At 46.5% G+C, this 22,699-nt stretch overlaps 1 protein-coding gene across 1 annotated transcript; it reads right to left on the bottom strand.

Annotated features, from left to right (window-relative positions):
* Positions 1-455: 455 nt before the first annotated feature.
* LOC143766613 (uncharacterized) lies at positions 456-22,699 on the bottom strand. The gene is made up of 7 exons (XM_077254418.1): positions 22,636-22,699; positions 6,656-6,805; positions 6,359-6,529; positions 6,150-6,276; positions 5,971-6,068; positions 5,681-5,771; positions 456-2,162 (listed from the first exon to the last, which is right to left on the bottom strand). The coding sequence occupies exons 2-7, from the start codon at positions 6,731-6,733 to the stop codon at positions 1,990-1,992; spliced, it is 738 nt and encodes a 245-aa protein (XP_077110533.1). The 5' UTR covers positions 6,734-6,805; positions 22,636-22,699; the 3' UTR covers positions 456-1,989.

The raw sequence follows: 22,699 nt of genomic DNA, 5'->3' as shown, positions 1-22,699 counted from the left end.
CCACTGGAAAGGAGGGGAAAATTTGAATCCTAAGGCCACGTGGGATAAAGTTCTTTTTAATATAGTTTTCAAGGAATGCCCTGTTCCACCAGATTTTGGTTCTTTTGTGCATCAGTCTTTCTATTTTCACTTGTAAAGTACTTAAATCTTTATGGTCACCTGACCCCGTGCAATTTGACTCACCGAATACCTGGGCTATTTTGGTCAGCCAGACATTATCCCTGGCTTTAAAATCCATGGATGCGGAGGGTACTCCGTTCTGTGAAAATACACAGCAAATACACATAAGAGAGATCAAAAAGTTACCCTCAGCAAAGAGGACGTATATATATATACTAATTAGTGACCATCAACTGAATTAATTTACAACGTCCCAAGTATATGGAAATCCACATATGTTCAACGCTAGATATATATATATAATCATATAAAAAATTGCGTATGAGAACAAAAAAATGATATAATAAACTTTATTAAGGAAAAGCACAACAACAACAGGGGATACAATCCCAAATATTTACTTAAAACACATTAAAACCTGATAGCCACAAGTGTGTTATACCGATGAGTCAAGATGATTGAAGTGGCACCAAACTGAGTGAATGTATATAATAGAACAAAGACAAAGTATAAATGGTAATATCCTACCCTGCCATACTCATAAGCCCAGTACCTGGTGGTATGAAACACAAGGCTTCACTCCCACAATCGGGAGTCACATAGACTGTACTGCCATGAAAATTAAATAAACATAAACGCTGCATAGAGCGCTAAGTGAAAGAACAATGACAGTCGCATACTAGCAGGTAGGAAATGAAATAACAAGATTATAAATAGTATTACTTTACCTAAACACTCAGACAATGGTGCCACTGCCCCTACGCGCGTTTCGGCGGCGTGCCTTCGTCAGGGGGAGTGGCATCATGTCAGAAAGAACACCTTTTAAACAGAGGGAGACCAATAAAATCAAAGTAAGCGCCCAATACAAAATCACATGATACAGACACACATGTGCTGCCGGGAAATGTAGTCCCAATGCGGTGGATACAAGTAGCGTCATAACAACATCATGGCGCACGCGACGCTGACACTACGGAGGAGAGCAGGGCAGGCAGACACGCCCCCGGCAGTCAGCGGTCCCGGACCGAAGCAACCAACCATGCGGCCGTACATGGGAGGAAGCCACGCCCAGCAAACCACCTAACGCCGGCCAGCGCCGCCCGCACCTGTCATATCTCCCAAGTGCCACCGTGCACGCGTACAAAACCAATGCGGTACCATCAAGAAAATGAAATGAAAATGGGAACATTCATTTAGACATAGGTATAAAATAAAAACAATATCTAAGCCTAACAAAAGGGATAAGATAACTCCTACTCTACATGGAAAATAGTATCTATAAATAAATAAATAGATAAAATACCCATATGTATATTGAAAAAGACAATTAAAGTGACACTTACAATAAAAAGTGAATATAATAACATCAAAATCAAAGTGACAGTGTATACAAAAACTCATGTAAGCTAAAATGCATACATATATGGTCAAACTAGACCAACTTCGGTACCAATGAAATACCACAGTGTATCTTTAGAAGAAAAATAATAAATAGAATTATTTTGGCCTATATGTGATCATAGTGCAAAAGACAAATCTGCTACTGACTATAATAAAGATACCTGAAAAAGTGCAGTCGTGCCATAACAAAACATAAAAATGATAATAAAAAATATAAAAACATGTATAAGCCATTGTATGTATATAAAGGCCAGACATTTGACTAAAGTGCAAAAAAGGCAGGTGTAAAATACATACCAATATACGTGTTATAGTGTCATAAGTGAAGAAAAGAAGAATACTATAATCCATAAAGAAACTATAGAGTATAACATCATCTATTTCTGTCTAGACAGCCCACTCCAAAACCAAGAGGTCCCAAAGACGGACATGGTGAGTAAATATATGGTTGCACAGTTCATATAGATATTAATCATCTTCATTATAGTCCATATGTTGTGCGATGTAACGACACCGAATGTGACTTTTCCTTTGTCTTTTCAGGAGTTCCCATCTTCCCTCCAGGACCAACCAAAAGAGGAACAGGACCACGAAACCCACCAGACACAGGTACGAAAAAGGGCCACCAGACATCAGTCTCCCTATATTATAAAAGGGTATATAAATACCAATATTAGTACCAAAATTAAAAACAACCTAAAACATATAAACCATCTATAACAACCATAAAAAACATAAAAACCACACATTAAAAACAAAACAACATTGCACGGGGTAGTGATTCAAATATATGGAACAAAACTCAATGTCTCATTAAGCCCATCTGGTTGTAATGTACGTAGGGTCCAAATCCATTTGGCCTCTTTCTGGGCCAAATTCCGGCTAACATTACCTCCCCGAAGACTTGGTCTGATATGATCGATCCCTCTCACTTTTAAACCAGATGGATCACACGCATGGTACTTTTTAAAGTGTCTCGGGATGGTCTTAAGCTGTTCTGGATCATCTTCTTTTGCAGCTGCAACAATGTCACGGACATGCTCTCTGACTCGAACTTTAAGAGCTCGTGTTGTAAGTCCCACGTATACCAATGCACAAGGGCAGCTAGCATAATATACCACCGCTTGAGTCGAACAGTTAATGCTATGAGTAATGACAAATTTTCTGCCATCAGACGACAAGAAATCTTTAGCCACTTCTATATTGGGACATGCTATACATTGCCCGCAGGGTCTACAACCCCACACATTTGTAGGTTTTTTTGTCACCCTACCTGAAAAAATAGTTGGTTGATTCGTCGGCGTGTAGTAACTCCTCACCAGATGGTCTCTCAAGTTATCACATCTTCTAGCAGTTATTGTCGGTGTCGCAGATAAATATTGCCCTGGATGAAGCTTTCCTAGCGAAACGCGCGTTGGGTGTGGTCGGGTCCCTGGCTGGTGGCATCTATTAGGTAAATAAGTTCCTCCTGGTATGTACTAATGGATGTATGATATACTTTCCGATATGCTGACTGATGCTTTTTACATACTTCTTATAATATATAATATATAGTATACCACTTGGTACTACCTCACATTTGTGAATATTTATTAATTTATTGTCTGATTGACTGCACTGTTGCACTTTTTCAGTCACCATATCGGTAGTTATATTTTGGAACTGGTTGAGTGCTATTACTATCTGCTTTGATATCGTATTGGGAGGTAGTTGTTCTATGTTAGCCACTTATTTTCCAGCCATCCCTTCCAGTTGTGTCTGTTCTCTGTGGTGTCTCATTTTTTATGTATTCGGTTTTACCTGTTCTTTAATAAAGTTGACATTATATTATTAGTGCAGTCTAGCATCCCTTTTTGGTGTGTATGATTAATATTGCTTAGACGTAATTAAATTCGCTATTCATAGGTGTTTTTTTTTACTAGCAGAGGGACACGCGATGCTGCCTCAATCCTTAAAATTTCTGAGACGGCAGTCCATTACAACAAGGTCAAGCAGCAGACATTGAGGACAACGAAGCTAAAGACTGATAGAGGGCAAAAACGACTCAAGCAATCCTTAATAGGATGAAAAGCCATAGACATAATATTAGAAAAGGTGTAATTTGTCACAGCCTGTTTAGGCAGTTCGTTTTAGAATATAAACGAGATTCCACCAGTTTAAGACGTTATATTAGAGCAAATATCAGAAACTGTGTCTAATAGGTTCCAAAGACTTGTGAATAAGAAATCCTATTGGATTTTTAAACTATCCACGCTTAAACCTGAGGGCCTGAATGAGAGCATTGCAAATACGACATAATAGGAGTATCTTTTTGAATAATTCTTATACGTATTTTATTGTGCATCTGGAGCACCCCCAGACGCAGGGCCGCAGGGCACTCGGTACCGGGCCTCTCTGTCTCGGTTCTGGGGTTGTCACGGTGGCTAGACCCGGTCTGTGACCCTGCTAAGGGGCGTCCAATGAAAGGTGTGATGGTGGTGCGTGGTGCAAGTCGCGATGAATAACGAGGACACAGGGGTTGCAGTCTCTTTACCTCTTTACTGAAGGCTTCAGGATCCGCAATCCAGAGCACTGCTAACAGGGCTGGCTGAGACCGGCCGGTCCGAAGGCACATCCAGAGTTCCCTTTGCAGGTGGACATCAGTGCCTACCTTCTATCTAGCACCTGTGTGTTGTGGTACCTCCCTGCTGAGCACCACGGGATAGTCCTCACAACTGTTGTGTCTGTTTCGGATGTTCTTTCCCACATCTCTTTTCTGTTCTCTCTCCGTCCCCCAGATGATATGGCTAGGACACACCCATATGACGGGTAGGCCTGGAGTTCTTCCGGGACCCTAGAGTCGCCCCTCTCCCACAATTGCCACCTATGTCTGCTTAGGTGATTTAGGTGAGACAGCCAACCTATAGTTAACTGTCCTGCCGTTGGTTTGAAGTAATGCTTGGAGCCCAATACTTCCTCGGCGTTCCGGCCACCGGCTACGCGCCTCAGTAGGATGTTGCCTCGATCTTACGGCACGACTCCTACTGGCTTTATCTCCTTTGTGCTGCTATCTCGTTTCTCACTTCTCCACAATAATCCTCGCTTCTTGTCCTTTCTTAAGATACCGCCACAATGAAGTGCAGGCGCGGTTCCGTAACGTTCTGTTCTGTTCGCTAGGCCTCTGTCAGGATCCCACCCCTGGCAGGGACCCCCCTGAATCTTCCCCTGCAACACCCTCTGCCACAGGATGTTGCCTGGTTCCAACCCAGTCAGCTTCTGACTAACTTTCTGTCCAGCCCCCAGTTTTACCAGATTGTGAGGAGTGGCCTAATCATAGGACCCTTTGCTCCCCCTGGTGGCCAGAGTGTGACGTGTAATGTGTGACTGTGATACCTGGTCAGGTGAACTCCTTAAGTGCCATCAGACGTACCATCACTCCCCTTAGCGGCAGAGCGGCAGTACTGCAACGACCAGGACTCTGGGGCGCTGCACTTCCAATATGCATTTTACATCTATTTGTATTGTTTTGTATAAGATGAAAGGTTTCAATACAAAAAACTGTGCATCATAAGCGCGGTTTAATTAATGAATTAAGCAATTGGATTAGTGACGCCGTTTTGGAGGATATTTAACAGCCACAATGTATTATTTGTATATGCCTGAGGAAGGAGCTGGTTCACATCGGAAATGTGAAGCATTTTAAAATGAAAGCAATTTTTTATGTTAATTTGTTTTGATGCCCAACTTTATGGCTCAGCACTTGGCAGTGCTTTTCGAAGCCCTGATTTTTCCCTGTTCCCATATCAGGGATCTTGGAATACAACAGCATCATTACCCTCCAATTTCTCCAAGAGGCCCATCATAATATATTTCCAACTTGTCAGCACATTCTATGTACGCTGTCATTTTACTTTGTAGTTTACAGATCTGGGCACGTAAGGGTCAGTGTCTCCTAATCCCAGGAGGTAAGTGGATCCTCCAGGTTGTAAGTTCTATAGAAAAGGGTTTTCAGTGCCCAAAGTGAATAGATCAGTTTTGGGTGGAGGAGAATGTTGTGGTCTAGAGGCAAAATGGTGATCACACGATTGTATTATGGTCGGAGTACAACACTGATAAAACAGACACAGGAGGTGACTTAAAAGAATCTGTGACTTTTCTGCATTTAGTGGTTACTACTGACCTGGGTAGTCATGTGTAGCAATCTCCTCTTTACACCGCTCATCACACCTCAAATATGTCTCTGTAGTATTAATAGGGGTCAGATCTTCACCCTGAAACATATATTATAAAAGTCACAGACAGATGGAAAAGTCACATCTATGATCAGCTCTAATCCTGCCATTTCCACCGTTCTCATTACACAAGTATAAAACATATAATACTGGTGGATAAAAAAAAGACTGAGCACAAGACCTTCACAGCTGTCTACACATCATAGTCGAGATCTCATGACACCTTCTCTCCATCTACCTGATGATCCTGAGGAACATTGGGATCTTCTTGTTTACAGTCCTGTGGAAGAAGAGGATGCGGACATCTCTCTGGTGTTGTCATCTTACTGGATAGATCTCGAGGAAACACATACAGGGAGTGAATTCATTCTTTACATAGATAATTATAGACTGTGTGTATTTAGTCCTGTCTATTACCTGGTGATGTGAAGAACTGGGGAGCCTCCGCCATCATGATGTATTTGTACAGATCTTTGTGTCCTTCTAAATACTCCCACTCCTCCATGGAGAAATAGATGGCAATATCCTGACACCTTATAGGAACCTGACACATACAATGATACCGTCATCCCCCGATCTCTTCATAGTGTTACTGTATAATTTCCCAGTATTCCCAGCAGTGTCACCTCTCCAGTCAGCAGCTCAATCATCTTGTAGGTGAGTTCCAGGATCTTCTGGTCATTAAAGTTCTCATATATCAGGGGAGGCCCCGTGATTGGGCTTAGGGGTCTTCTCCATCCCTCAGACACAGGGTCCTGACAGCGCTCACTAGAGGTCTTCTTCACTACTGTGTAATCCTGGTTATGGAGAAATACATTAATAGATCTCAGTACAGACATTTCCAGAGTCCTCACCTCTCCAGTTCTGTCCATCTGTTATTCCAATAAATAATGATGTAATGTGACGTCATCAGAATCTCTCACCTCTCCAGTAAGCTGGAAGAGGATCTCTAGGGTGAGGTGTAATATCCTCTCCGCCATCTTGTCTCTGTCCATATCCATCTTTGATGGGTAATTCAGAAAAATTCTCTTATATAGAAGATCTTCACTGAGAGGATCCGATATTGTAGAGACCTGAATGAGAAGAAGATGAGCTGATGTAACAGTATAAAAATCCTGTGTAATAATACAATTACTGGAGAAAATAAGGGAAACATATGAGATTTATTATTATACAGTATTTAGTTTTCTTCTTTACATCTAGTAATAAAACCTATATATTTACGCCACGGACAACAAGCAGTTTCTTCCTCTGAGTCGGCAGCTGAAGTTCCTCATAGACTCATCTTCCATAACGCTAATTCTCGTCTCATTTACTGACACTGGAATCGGCATTAGCAATACTGCAGGAGATATTCATTACACGTGACAGAAGAAATAACGACTTCATGATGAGGACGACATCTTCATCTTCTACTACGGCTCTAGAAACATATTTGTCCAGAGTCGGTCACTGACTCCATCCCCACCGGCCGTCTATATGAAGGTTTCCCGTCTTCCCCGCACTGTAATCTTCTATCACGTTAGATCTCAGCTCTGAGTCACACACAGAAGTTTGAGGCTTTTATAAAAGCTTTTTTGTTTGCACAAACACCGTGAACATAAGTTATCTGATACCAAAGTCTCCATGTACAGTGTTTTAGGGGGTTTATTTCTCCCCTTAGGCTTTCCTATATTACACAGAAACACCAGAAAACAAAACAGATATTAACCCCTTCATGATATGCGCCGTACATGTACGGAGCATGTCGGGTCTCTCCGTTTGATGTGAGCTCAGGCGCTGAGCCCACATCTTTTCCGGCACATGTCAGTTGTTTTCAGCAGCTGACTTGCGCCCCTAACAGCCGTGGATGGAATCGTGATCCACCCGCGGCTGTTAACCTGTTAAATGCTGCTGTAAATCTCTGACAGCAGCATTTAACACGATCGCACCAAAGCACGTCACTAACATGATTGTGGGTCACTGATGGGTTGGCATGACAACCCGGGGTCTGCAGGAGACCCCTGTGGTTGTCATTGCCGGATAGCTATGAGTGCTGGGCCAGCCATCGGCGCTCACAGCAAGTGAACATTTCTGCTATACAGAGCAGGGCTGAAGCACTGTTCTGTGTAGCACAAGTGATCGGATGATCACAGCTTCCGGTCTCCCATGGAGACAACTGAAGCAAGTGTAAAGTAAAATGAAAAATGTTTTTTAAAAATATAAAATATATACTGTATATAAAAGTTTATATCACGACCCCATTCAAAAACAAAAAATACATATATTTGGTATCGCTTAGTTCATTATTGCCTAAGCTATCAATATATAAAAAGAATTCATGTGATCTGTAAACGGCGTAATGAGAAATAAAGGAAAAACGACAGAATTAAATTTTTTTTGTCGCCGCAACATTGCATTAAAATGCAATATCAAGCAATCAAAACATTGTATCTACACAAAAATTGTATCAATAAAAACTTCAGCTCAGCATGCAAACAATAAGCCGTCACCCATAGTGATGAGCGAGCACTAAAATGCTCGGATGCTTGTTGCTCGGGTCGAGTAAATTGGAATACTCGGGTATTCGACCCGAGCAACAAGCCCAATGTAAGTCTATGGGAAACAAGAGTAATTTTACTGCGATCCCCCCCCCCCCCGGGGGTCCTTTTAAAGGTCTAAAAATGTCTGAAAATGATGAAAACACTGCTCAAATGACACAGGAACATAATGGGAATCGCCCCTTGTTAAATATGCTTATTTCACACATTTATATAAAACAGGTGAAGTAGTTACAAAGATTGTCAATTTGTCCGTATCAACGTTTGTACCCCATCTTTAATGGTAAATGGCGTCTGTCCCTGTCATGGAGTATGGTAGTAGTCATCCTTGATAACTGACATACCAGCTGTCCATTCCATCTGTGTGAAGTCTGCAGTCCATAGAGAGTGAAGGAGAAGGCAGGAGGAGGCCCCAAGTGACCGCCTGACCTCCTAAGAGCTGAGGATTATATATGTCCCATAGAACACGTGTTCTCTCTATACGGTGTTAACGTTTACTCTTAGCTCAATATACAGGAATAGCTATTGCAATGTCATCAAAAGGCAATGTGCTCAGTACAGAATTGAGAATAAGAAAAATTCAATTAATAATTAATATTTAACACCCCTGGAAGCATTTCTGACTCCTAGGTCACAGCTGTAAGCAATGTTGTCAGAGTTTCATGCCATTTTTCCAGGTGCACCAAAAAACATACAAAACCGAAACCAAAATGGATATTTTGGGAAATATGTTAAGGTACATCCTTTCCAGGGTAATGACTTGTATATAAGGCAAAATAATTAACCCCAGACAAAAATATTCCTCCACCACTTGGGCTATGTTCACACGCCGCGTTTTTCAACTTTTACAATGCATTCACTGGGAAATGTCATTGTAACATTTAACAACCCTAGCTGGCCATGTGGTGTGTGACACATAAAAAGACACATCTTGTTTCATTAATGAAAGAGGGACTCAGTCGCACAGGCTATTTTTACAGGGGCATCAGGCAGCATTAATATTTTTAAAGGGCCATTATTAAACAGTGGGCCTCCTATGCTGTTATTGCCTATGAAGTGAGTGGCTGGGCTGCCAACAATTACAATGCACCCCAATACCCCTTTCACGAGAGGTGCAGGAGGGACTCCTGAAAAAATGTTGCATTGAATGCAAGGCCTGCCCTGCTATCAAGTCATATGCACCCCAAAAAGCCTTTGAACCCAGGTACTGGATGGCCACAGGAAAACCCACTTCACATTCTTCAGTTGGTCCTGCCATACTGTTTCCTTATGCCTTGAATGCAAGTTCCGCCTTGACCCAAATTTGCACGCACCCCAATCCCCCTTGGAAGAAACATGGAGTAGGGCCTCATAAAAAAACTGTCCCATTACAAAGGAGCGGGTCTCCTAAATTTGTAATGCCCATTCACCAAGTGTATGGGCTGACAAACATTTCCCCATGGGGGGGGTACATTTTTAAAGAATTATTTATGAGGATCATAGACGCCATAGGCCAAAAATTGAATGGCTGTAGAAGCACAGAACACATTCACCATGGTGTTCTAATGGCAGAGAATAATGACATGTGGAGGAAGTCATTATTAAAAACTAGGCCCAATGTTAAGAAGCGTGTCTCCTAGACTTGTAATGCCCATACACTAAGTGTATGGGCTGACAAACATTTCCCCATGGGGTATACATTTGTCAAAAAATATTTAATTGGGATCACAGACACCCTTGCCAAAAAAATTACGGTCTGTAGCAGCATGGAACACATGAACCCTGGTGATCTAGTGGTGGAAAATGATGAGAGGTGGAGGAAGACTTCATTAAAAACTAGGCCCAATGATAAGGAGCGGGTCTACTAGGCTTGTAACGACCATACACAAAGTGCATGGGCCAAGAAACATTTCACCATTGGAGGTACCCTTTTTAAAAATATTTTATGGACATCATAGACAGGCTTGGCAAAAATTGTACTGCCTGTAGCATCACAGAACACGTTAAGTGTGGTGATCTAGTGGTGGAGAAGGAGGAGACATTGCTGAAGGCCTCAAGAAAAACTAGGCTCAATGTAAGGCCGGGGTCACACCTAATGTATAAAAATACGGTCCGTTTTTTATGGCTGAGATACGCAGAAAAGTTCCTGAACAGTGATCCATATTCAATGCGAGGATGCGATTTTGTCTCAAAAAAAAATCCGTGTGTCATCCGTATGGTATCCATACGGCGAGATTCTCTCACCGGCTTGCAAAATAGACATATAAAGGATCAATGGGCTCAAATATTCGTGAAAACATATATATATATGTGTGTGTGTGTATATGTATGTGTAAATATATATCTCATTGACATTATATATATATATATATATATATATATATATATATACACACCCCTATACGTATGTAGACAATTACTGTATTTTGCATTGCATTGGCGTATTTTTGGAGGCATACGCTGACAATCGCAGCATGCTGCGATTTTCTCAGCCCGTAAAATACAGCTGAGAAATATACGGCTGATGGGAGCTGCCTCATAGAGAAACATTGGTCCGAGTGTAATGCGTTGTTTTTGCGCCTCTCATACGTCCGTATTTCTCTCTAGTGTGACCCCGGCCTAAAGGATTGTGTCTCCAAGACTTGTAATGCCCATACACGCAGTGCATGGGCTGACAAACATTTCTCCAAGGGGGATACATTTTTTAAAAATATACTATGGGCATCATAGACACCCTTGCCAAAAATTGAACTGCCTGTAGCGGCACAGAAAACGTTAAGCCTGGTGATCTAATAGTAGAGAATGAGGAGACTAAGATAAATCATACTGATATATATATATAAAAAAATGTGAATCCACCGATGAAAGTAAATAACAAAAGGGAGGGGCGAACACAGATTCATATATATGATGCCAGATTGTGTCCAACGAGATATATTTGTCCCTGACAATAGCTCAGAGTAAGGGATATAACAAAAAATATATAACAGTATTTCAATATTTTCATATTGTAGAGGTATACACTGGGTCATAAAAGGACGGTGCAGAGTTATTAAAACTGGAATATATAAGAATAAATGGAAAAAATATACGTACATCTACACCTATACAGTTCCCCCTGGGGGAGTTTATTTTGGTTTCTAATTAGTAACGGGCATTTGAAACACACCCTTGCACAAAAATTGAGTGACTTTTACATCATGGAATACGTTCACCCTGGTGTTGTACTGGTTGTGGATGATAAGGACAGGGCCATATTTGCCACTAGGCACTTGAGGGCACGTGCCCAGGGCGGGAACAAGCGGGGGGCGGCACCTGAGCAAGGTTGTTTTTTTTTTGTTTTTTTTCCTGTACCAGTCCTGGCTCTGCGTCCCTTAATGAAGACAGGGGGTGGCAGAGCGGCAGCCAGAACACGTGGTGCTGGTGCCGACTCTCCCTACTCCCCCTGCTGAGACACAGTGATGCCCCTGCTCACAGCCTCACTGGTGCCCGGCCGGAATGTGACTGACTGACTGCTGAGGTGGAGCGCCGGCGCCCTGTGTCCCGACCATGGGTCGTGTCCTGGACTCACATTGCTGGCCTGGAGGACTCGCAGACAGTAGAGCAGTACATACACAGTAAGTCGTGTACACTGTCTCTGTCTGTAATGATCTCCCTCCTGGCTCCTGCCCGCACGCTGCCTGCTGCATGGCTCTGTCTGTGACTCACCTCATGGTCCTCGCCCCTTCCCTCACATTCCTCAGCCTCGTTTCTGCCTGTAGTGCCTGAGGCTGGAGGAGCCATGAAAACACAGTCAGCAGCCCTTAATGTTTGATTTTTGCTCCCGGCAGATGGACCCAGAGAGTGAGTGGTGGGGGTGGGGTATAATAACCCCCCACTCACTCTATCTGGGTCCTGGGAGCAAACATTGCCGGTGCTGGTGTGTGTGTGACTGTATTGTATGTGTGTGTGTGTTTGCGTGCGCAGAGCTGTATGTATGTGGGTGTCTGTGTGTGTGTGTGTGTGTGCGCGCGGGCAGCGGAGCTGTATGTGTGTGCATGCAGAGCTGTATGTGTCTGTATGTGTGTGCAGGCAGCGGAGCTGTATGTGTGTGCGTGCAGAGTTGTATGTGTCTGTATGTGTGCGCGGGCAGCGGAGCTGTATGTATGTGTGTGTCTGTGTGTGTGCGGGCAGTGGAGCTGTATGTATGTGTGTGTCTGTGTGTGGGTGTGCGTGGGCAGCGGAGCTATATGTGTGTGCATGCAGAGCTGTATGTGTCTGTATGTGTGTGCGTGCAGCGGAGCTGTATGTGTGTGCGTGCAGAGTTGTATGTGTCTGTATGTGTGCGCGGGCAGCGGAGCTGTATGTATGTGTGTGTCTGTGTGTGTGTGTGTGCGTGGGCAGCGGAGCTATATGTGTGTGCATGCAGAGCTGTATGTGTCTGTATGTGTGTGCGTGCAGAGCTGTATGTGTCTGTATGTGTGCGCGGGCAGCAGAGCTGTATGTATGTGTGTGCGCGCGGGCAGGGGAGCTGTATGTGTGTGCATGCAGAGCTGTATGTGTCTGTATGTGTGTGCGGGCAGCGGAGCTGTATGTGTGTGCGTGCAGAGCTGTATGTGTGTGCGGGCAGCGGAGCTGTATGTGTGTGTATGTGCGCAGAGCTGTATGTGTGTGCGAAGCTGTGTGTGTGCGGGCAGCAGAGCTGTATGTGTGTGCGTGCGTGCAGAGCTGTGTGTGCAGAGCTGTATGTGTGCGGGCAGCGGAGCTGTATGTGTGCATGCGTGCAGAACTGTATGTGTGTGCAGAGCTGTATGTGTGTGCGTGCGCGCAGAGCTGTGTGTGCAGAGCTGTGTGTGCAGAGTTGTATGTGTGTGTGTCTGTGTTGTGCTGTGTGTGTGCGCGCGGAGCTGTATGTGTGTCTGCGGTTGTGTGTGTGCGGAGCTGTATGTGTGTGTCTGCGGTGCTGTGTGTGCGGAGCTGTATGTGTGTGGGGCTGTATGTGTGTGTGTGTGGGCAGCGGAGCTGTATGTGTGTGCGTGCGTGCAGAGCTGTATGTGTGTGCGGAGCTGTGTGTGTGCGGGCAGCAGAGCTGTATGTGTGTGCGTGCAGAGCTGTGTGTGTGCAGAGTTGTATGTGTGCGGGCAGCGGAGCTGTATGTGTGCATGCACGCAGAACTGTATGTGTGTGCAGAGCTGTATGTGTGTGCATGTTCGCAGAGCTGTGTGTGCAGAGATGTGTGTGCAGAGCTGTATGTGTGTTTTTCTGTGTTGTGCTGTGTGTGTGCACGCGGAGCTGTATGTGTCTGTATGTGTGTGCGGGCAGCGGAGCTGTATGTGTGTGCGTGCGTGCAGAGCTGTATGTGTCTGTATGTGTGTGCGGGCAGCGGAGCTGTATGTGTGTGTATGTGCGCAGAGCTGTATGTGTGTGTGCGGACAGCAGAGCTGTATGTGTGTGCGAAGCTGTGTGTGCGGGCAGCAGAGCTGTATGTGTGTGCGTGCGTGCAGAGCTGTGTGTGCAGAGCTGCATGTGTGCGGGCAGCGGTATGTGTGCATGCATGCAGAACTGTATGTGTGTGCAGAGCTGTATGTGTGTGCGTGCACGCAGAGCTGTGTGTGCAGAGCTGTATGTGTGTGTCTGTGTTGTGCTGTGTGTGCGCGCGCGGAGCTGTATGTGTGTCTGTGGTTGTGTGTGTGCGGAGCTGTATGTGTGTCTGCGGTGCTGTGTGTGCAGAGCTGTATGTGTGTGGGGCTGTATGTATGTGTGTGTGGGCAGCGGAGCTGTATGTGTGTGTGTGCGTGCAGAGCTGTATGTGTGTGCAGAGCTGTGTGTATGCGGGCAGCAGAGCTGTATGTGTGTGCGTGCGTGCAGAGCTGTGTGTGTGCAGAGCTGTATGTGTGCGGGCAGCGGAGCTGTATGTGTGCATGCGCGCAGAACTGTGTGTGCAGAGCTGTATGTGTGTGCCTGTTCGCAGAGCTGTGTGTGCAGAGCTGTATGTGTGTTTTTCTGTGTTGTGCTGTGTGTGTGCACGCGGAGCTGTATGTGTCTGTATGTGTGTGCGGGCAGCGGAGCTGTATGTGTGTGTATGTGCGCAGAGCTGTATGTGTGTGTGCGGACAGCAGAGCTGTATGTGTGTGCGAAGCTGTGTGTGCGTGAAGCAGAGCTGTATGTGTGCGTGCGTGCAGAGCTGTGTGTGTGCAGAGCTGTATGTGTGCGGGCAGCGGAGCTGTATGTGTGCATGCGTGCAGAACTGTATGTGTGTGCAGAGCTGTATGTGTGTGCGTGCGCGCAAAGCTCTGTGTGCAGAGCTGTGTGCAAAGCTGTGTGTCTGTGTTGTGCTGTGTGTGTGTGCGCGCGGAGCTGTATGTGTGTCTGCGGTTGTGTGTGTGCGGAGCTGTATGTGTGTGTCTGCGGTGCTGTGTGTGCAGAGCTGTATGTGTGTGGGGCTGTATGTATGTGTGTGTGGGCAGCGGAGCTGTATGTGTGTGCGTGCGTGCAGAGCTGTATGTGTGTGCAGAGCTGTGTGTGTGCAGGCAGCAGAGCTGTATGTGTGTGCGTGCGTAGCTGTGTGTGTGCAGAGCTGTATGTGTGCGGGCAGCGGAGCTGTATGTGTGCATGCGCACAGAACTGTATGTGTGTGCAGAGCTGTATGTGTGTGCGTGTTCGCAGAGCTGTGTGTGCAGAGCTGTATGTGTGTTTTTCTGTGTTGTGCTGTGTGTGTGCACGCGGAGCTGTATGTGTGTGTCTGCGGTGGTGTGTGTGCGGACCTGTATGTGTGTGTCTGCGGTGCTGTGTGTGCGGAGCTGTATGTGTGTGGGGCTGTATGTATGTGTGTGTGGGCAGCGGAGCTGTATGTGTGTGTCTGTGTGTGTGTGTGCGCGCGGGCAGCGGAACTGTATGTGTGTGCATGCAGAGCTGTATGTGTCTGTATGTGTGTGAGGGCAGCGGAGCTGTATGTGTGCGTGCAGAGCTGTATGTGTCTGTATGTGTGTGCGGGCAGCGGAGCTGTATGTGTGTGTACACTGTGTTCCAAATTATTATGCAAATTGGATTTAAGTGTCATAAAGATTTAATTGTTTTGTTTTTCAAATAAACTCGTGGATGGTATTGTGTCTCAGGGCTCAATGGATCACTGAATCAATCTTAAACACATGTGATAATTGGTTTTTCAGGTGATTCTAATTAAAGGAAAACTACTTAAAAATGATGTTCCACATTATTAAGCAGGTCACAGTTTTCAAGTAACATGGGAAAGAAAAAGGATCTCTCTGCTGCTGAAAAGCATCAAATAGTGCAATGCCTTGGTGAAGGGATGAAAACATTCGAAATTTTCCAAAAACATAAGCGTGATCATCGTACTGTTAAGAGATTTGTGGCTGTATCTGAGCACAAATGTGTTTGTGCTGATAAAGGCATAATGAGGAAGATTTCTGCCAGGCAAGTTCATCGGATTAAGAGAGCAGCTGCTAAAAAGCCATTACAAAGCAGCAAACAGATATTTGAAGCTGCTGGTGCCTCTGGAGTCCCTCGAACCTCAAGGTGTAGGCTCCTTTGAAGGCTTGCTGTGGTGCATAAACCTACTATTCGGCCACCCTTAAACAGTGTTCACAAGCAAAAATGGTTGTATTGGGCCCACACATACATGAAGACTAATTTCCAAACAGTCTTGTTTACTGATAAGTGTTGAGCAACCCTGGATGGTCCAGATGGATGGAGTAGTGGATGGTTGGTGGATGGCCACCTTGTCCCAACAAGGCTGCAACGTCAGCGAGGAGGTGGAGGAGTCACGTTTTGGGCCAGAATCATGGGAAACAGCTGGTAAGGCCCTTTAAGGTTCCTGAAGGTGTGAAAATTACCTCTGCAAAGTATATAGAGTTTCTGACTGACAACTTTCTTCTATGGTCTAAAAAGCAGAAACGTGCCTTCAGGAGCAAAATCATCTTCATGCTGACAATGCCCCATCTCATGCTGCAAAGAATACCTCTGAGTCATTGGCTGCTATGGGCATAAAAGGAGATAAACTCATGGTGTGGCCACCATCTTCCCCTGACCTCAACCCTATAGAGAACCTTTAGAGCATCATCAAGCAAAAGATCTAGGAGGGTGGGAGGCAGTTCACATCCAAACAGCAGCTCTGGGAGGCTATTCTGACTTCATGCAAAGAAATACAAGCAGAAACTCTCCAAAAACTCTCAAGTTCAATGGATGCAAGAATTGTGAAGGTGACATCAAAGAAGGGTCCTATGTTAACATGTAACTTGGCCTGTTGGGATGTTTTGGCGTTAAATAGCTTTTTTGTTCAGTGAATGTGACCTCCTAATGCTGTAAATTCCACAAATGAGCATTTTCAGTTCTTTAAAACATATAAAATGTATAAAAATTCTACTGTGCATAATAATTTGGAACAGTGCATTTTGAGTTTTTATTCATTTTGGAGATTATACTGTTATCATTGGGAGGTTTCTTCAATAAAATTCGATGTATAATCTAACAGGTGATGACTTTTATTAGACTGACTGTCATTTGCACCAACCATTTAGAAAAATCTGATAAAAATGTAATTTGCATAATAATTTGGAACTTAGTGTATGTGCGCAGAGCTGTATGTGTGTGCAGAGCTGTATGTGTGTGTGTGTGCAGACAGCAGAGCTGTATGTGTGTGCGGAGCTGTGTGTGCAGGCAGCAGAGCTGTATGTGTGTGCGTGCGTGCAGAGCTGTGTGTGCAGAGCTGTATGTGTGCGGGCAGCGGAGCTGTATGTGTGCATGCCCGCAGAACTGTATGTGTGTGCAGAGCTGTATGTGTGTGCGTGCAGAGCTGTGTGCAGAGCTGTATGTGTGTGTCTGTGTTGTGCTGTGTGTGTGTGTGCGCGCGGAGCTGTGTGTCTGCGGTGGTGTGTGTGAGGAGCTGTATGTGTGTGTCTGCGGTGCTGTGTGTGCGGAGCTGTATGTGTGTGTGGGGCTGTATGTGTGTGGGCAGCGAAGCTGTATGTGTGTGCGTGCAGAGCTGTATGTGTGTGCGGAGCTGTGTGTGTGCGGGCAGCAGAGCTGTATGTGTGTGCGTGCATGCAGAGCTGTGTGTGCAGAGCTGCATGTGTGCGGGCAGCGCAGCTGTATGTGTGCATGCGCGCAGAACTGTATGTGTGTGTAGAGCTGTATGTGTGTGCGTGCGCGCAGAGCTGTGTGTGCAGAGCTGTATGTGTGTGTCTGTGTTGTGCTGTGTATGTGCGCGCGGAGCTGTATGTGTGTGTCTGTGGTGGTGTGTGTGCGGAGCTTTATGTGTGTGTCTGCGGTGCTGTGTGTGCGGAGCTGTATGTGTGTGGGGCTGTATGTATGTGTGGGCAGCTGAGCTGTATGTGTGTGTCTGTGTGCACGGGCAGTGGAGCTGTATGTGTGTGCATGCAGAGCAGTAAGTGTCTGTATGTGTGTGCGGGCAGCGGAGCTGTATGTGTGTGCGTGCAGAGCTGTATGTGTCTGTATGTGTGTGCGGGCAGCGGAGCTGTATGTGCGCAGAGCTGTATGTGTGTGCAGAGCTGTATGTGTGTGTGCGGACAGCAGAGCTGTATGTGTGTGCGGAGCTGTGTGTGCGGGCAGCAGAGCTGTATGTGTGTGCGTGCATGCGTGCAGAGCTGTGTGTGTGCAGAGCTGTATGTGTGCGGGCAGCGGAGCTGTGTGTGCAGAGCTGTATGTGTGCGGGCAGCGCAGCTGTATGTGTGCATGCGCGCAGAACTGTATGTGTGTGTAGAGCTGTATGTGTGTGCGTGCGCGCAGAGCTGTGTGTGCAGAGCTGTATGTGTGTGTCTGTGTTGTGCTGTGTATGTGCGCGCGGAGCTGTATGTGTGTGTCTGTGGTGGTGTGTGTGCGGAGCTGTATGTGTGTGTCTGCGGTGCTGTGTGTGCGGAGCTGTATGTGTGTGGGTCTGTATGTATGTGTGGGCAGCTGAGCTGTATGTGTGTGTCTGTGTGTGCACGGGCAGTGGAGCTGTATGTGTGTGCATGCAGAGCAGTGTCTGTATGTGTGTGCGGGCAGCGGAGCTGTATGTGTGTGCATGCAGAGCTGTATGTGTCTGTATGTGTGTGCGGGCAGCGGAGCTGTATGTGCGCAGAGCTGTATGTGTGTGCAGAGCTGTATGTGTGTGTGCGGACAGCAGAGCTGTATGTGTGTGCGGAGCTGTGTGTGCGGGCAGCAGAGCTGTATGTGTGTGCGTGCATAGCTGTGTGTGTGCAGAGCTGTACGTGTGCGGGCCGCAGAGCTGTATGTGTGCATGTGCGCAGAACTGTATGTGTGTGCAGAGCTGTATGTGTGTGCGTGCGCGCAGAGCTGTGTGTGCAGAGCTGTATGTGTGTGTGTGCGCGCGGAGCTGAATGTGTGTCTGCGGTAGTGTGTGCGGAGCTGTATGTGTGTGTCTGCGGTGCTGTGTGTGTGGAGCTGTATGTGTGGGGCTGTATGTATGTGTGTGGGCAGTGGAGCTGTATGTGTGTGCGTGCAGAGCTGTATGTGTGTGTGGGCAGTGGAGCTGTTTGTGTGTGGAGCTGTGTGTGCAGAGCTGTGTGTGTATGTGTGTGCGGGCAGTGGAGCTGTGTGTGTGCAGAGCTGTATGTGTGTGTGGGGCTGTATGTGTGTGCGGAGCTGTGTGTGTGGAGCTGTATATGTGTGTGTGCGTGTGGAGCTGTGTGTAGCTGTATATGTGTGTGTGTAGCTGTGTGTGTGCGCGGAGCTGTATGTGTGTGGGGGGCTGTGTATGTGTGCGGAGCTGTATGTTTGAGGAGCTGTGTGTGTGCGGGGCTGTATGTGTATGTGCGGGACTGTATGTGTATGTGTAGGGCTGTATGTGTGGGTATGTGTGGAGCTGTATGTGTGTGTGCGCGGAGCTGTATGTGTGTGCGGGGCTGTATGTATGTGTGCCGCGAATGGCAAAAATCGCTGATGTGAAAGTAGCCTAAGTAACTGCCGACAGTGTCTGCATTAGGGTTCATACTTGCATGCGAGAAACACGGATGAGTGTCGCACATCAATACCCGGCACTCAGAAGCAGAGCGTGTACTGCTATGCGGCCACAGGCTCCGATCTCAGTGCCGGGTATTGACGTGCGACACTCATCCGAGTTTCTTGCATGTGAGTATGAGCCCTTAGTTATACCAATGGGGGTGGCAGCACTAAAAGTGCGTAGGGCAGCACAAACTCTAAATACGGCCCTGGATAAGGATGAGGATAAGGAGGATAACACCAAACATACCAAATCAGGAAGTGGATAGCAATGTGTGGTTGGGGAGAGGTGCATGACAATACACCTCCACACAAAAGACAATGTATTACAGTTTATGTTTCGCTGTTTTCACTTGGTGGTGTACAGAAATCTTGCCCAATCCAGCCCTTGTTCATCTTTATAAGAGTCAGCCTGTCAGTATTTTCAGTTGACAGGTGGATGCACTTATCAGTTATAATTCCACCAGTGGAACTAAAAACCTGCTCTGACAGAACGCTAGTAGCAGGGCAGGCCAGGACCTCCAAGGCGTAGAGAGCCAGTTCATGCCACATATCCAGCTTGGATATCCAATAATTAAAAGGCACAGAGGAATCACCGAGGACTTTTGTACGATCTGCAAGGTACTCCCTCAGCATCTTCCCAAGCATTGCACTTCTTGTGACAGCACCCGTTGCCTCTATGCCGGCGCGATGGGAGGGTCTGAGAAAAATGTCCCAGAACGTTGCCATCTTTCCTTTTCCTGAGCTGGATTGTACTTCTGTCTCTCTCGCTTGGACTCCTTGGTTGTACAACAAACTCTGATGTCTGCTGCCAGCGTTCTCACATGGGAATTTTCTAATTAATTCCTCTACAAGGGCCCTCTGGTACTGGAACATTTTAGTACACCTCTCTGCCTCTGGCAGCAGAGATTGAAAGTTCTCCTTGTAGTGTGGGTCTAGAAGTATCACCAACCAGTAATGAGTGTCACCCAAAATTTTTATAATGCAAGGGTCGTGTGAAGCACAGCGCTACATAAAGTCAGCCATGTGTGCCAGACTACTAACAGGCAAGACTTCCGTGTCCTCAGCAAAAGGATGACTGACCATGCTGTCCTCAGGCCATCCTCACTGAACAGACGGTATGACAGCTATGCTTGTAGTACCGTCTATAGCGCATGAAAGTAGCTCTTGTTCTTCCTCCTCCTCCTCATTGCCTACCAATCCACGTTGGGATGACATGAGTTTGGGCTGAGTGTAATCCCCCTGTATGGTTCCTTGGTCCATGTCCTCGTGCTCTGCCTGCAATGCATCCTCTTTAATTGTGACCAGAGAGGTTTTCAGAATGCTGAGAAGCAGGATGGTGATGCTAATTATGGCCACCAGCTTGGTGCAGTCCTCAAAGTTTTGTAGGATGGTACATATGTCTGACATCCATATCCACTCCTGAGGTCTTATGTGTGGAGTCTGAACTGAATATCGACAGCCTTGTTGATGTTTGTAATCAACAACTGCCCTCTTCTGCTCACAAATCCCTTCCAACATATGCAGTGTAGAGTTCCAATTTGTGGGGACATCACACACCAGTCGGTGAGCCGGAAGCTGAAAATGCTGCTGAAGCACGGCAAGGGCGGCTGATGCTGTAGCTGAATTTCTAAAATGGCGTACTTTCACTAGCAGATCCAGCAGCTCTGGGTAGCTTTTCAGAAAACGTTGAAACACGAGGTTAAGCACATGGGCCAGGCAAGGTACGTGTGTGAGCTCACCTTGCCTCAGAGCCGCCACCAGGTTCCGGCCATTGTCACACACGACCATGCCTGTCTGTAGGTTCAGCGGTGTCATCCAAATGTCTGACTGCTCTTTCAGCGCTGTCCACAACTCTTCTGCATTGTGCGGTTTGTCACCTATGCAGATTAGCTTCAGCACAGCCTGTTGCCGCTTGGCTGAGGCAGTGCTGCAGTGATTCCAGCTTCTGACTGATGTGTTGATTTCAGAGATGGAGGCTGAAGAGGACGAGGAGGTGCATGAGCTGTAGACTGTGGGTGTAGACTGATTGACCACAGTCCAGGGCACCAGACAACAGGTACAGGGCAGGGTCCGGCCGCCTTTGAAGCGAATCCAGTGTCCCCTTTACCAGGTGGAGATCAAAGCCTTCCTCCAAGTGCGGTGGTGTTGTAGTCCCTTACTGCCTAAGGCTTCAAATAAGGTCCTCACAGTTCCTCTCTGTCCCCCATAAAGGTTAGGACACAACCCGTATTACAGGTGAACTGGGCCTTTCTACAGGGTCTCTATCATTACCCGGGCATTATATTTATCACTGTGTCTCCTGGGTATCAATGCAGACAGGTGATGTACAATCCAGCTGTCCTGCCTGTTTCAGCTTTGCCACGATAGAGTTCAGCACGGCCACGGTCTTCCGGAATCTGCACTAGCCAGGGAGGTAGGCACTTCTCAGCTCTGCTCCACTGGTTTTATACTCCTGCGCTTTCTCCCATCTGCACTCTTCCTACAATCCTTTCTTTCGGTTTCCTTCTTCTTCAAGGAGCTGTAGTACCTTGGACTACATGGCCCCTTCAGACTTTCGGGCACTCACTGCCTGTCCACTAGTTATGTGTCATTCGCGAACGATCCGACACAAAGAACCGGCTCCCTGCTGTGAACGATGGGAGCTGGCACGCCAGTGAGAGGCACTAAAATCCCTGAATGGCTCTCACTGTGCATAAAATCCAGGACTTCGGCAGGCGTAACCACGCCCACCTGAGCAAAACTCCACCCACTCAATTTCATTGGTTCCTAGCAAGTGGGCGGAGTTTCAGTGGTAGGTGGGCGTGGTTTCGGGCGCCTGAACACACATGCAATGGGGATCCATTTAGGATCCAAAAAGAGGCCGTTTTGTGAGCCGAAAGAGCTGGCTCTTTTTGGTGAGCGGAGCAATGAGAGCTGGATTGCCAAAAAGAGCTGGACTGCCCATCACTACAGTGTCCACTCTCTTCAGGTCCTCTGACACTCTGCACTGTCTGCTGTCTGGGACGAGCTAACTACTTTCCTTCCAAAACCAGAATATATCAAGGGGAGTTCACCCTAAATCCGGGTACAGAGCTCCCCCTTCTGGCCTGGAGTCAAGTGTGAACGTGTTGTATGTAATGTTTACCTGGTGAAAGATATCCTTCATCGCTTCCAAGCGTGACATCACTCTCCCCAAGAGGAAAGCAATGCCACTGTGACGACCAGGACCCTGGGGCATCACACTCTGGAAACTCCCTCTGTAATATCACTGAGGGCTCAGGGTAAGAGAAAGTATCACAGACTTGGAAGGTAATTGAGGCTAATGTACCGTGGGGCACAAGAAAGTGACCGAGGCCCGAGATCCGCACCTCCAGAGATCTGCAGGATCGAATCACTTAGTGGGGGAATTGTACTTTCTGCAGGAGACTTCTGCCAAACGTTACCTGATCTTAAGAAGCAACACCAGCAGATAAGCTGAATGGCTGAACTCTGCGCACAGGACCTGTG

This window comes from Ranitomeya variabilis, chromosome 4 (genome assembly GCF_051348905.1).
Source record: "Ranitomeya variabilis isolate aRanVar5 chromosome 4, aRanVar5.hap1, whole genome shotgun sequence".
In the NCBI taxonomy this organism is placed as follows: Eukaryota; Metazoa; Chordata; class Amphibia; order Anura; family Dendrobatidae; genus Ranitomeya; species Ranitomeya variabilis.
This window is presented reverse-complemented; position numbering and strand designations above follow the sequence as displayed.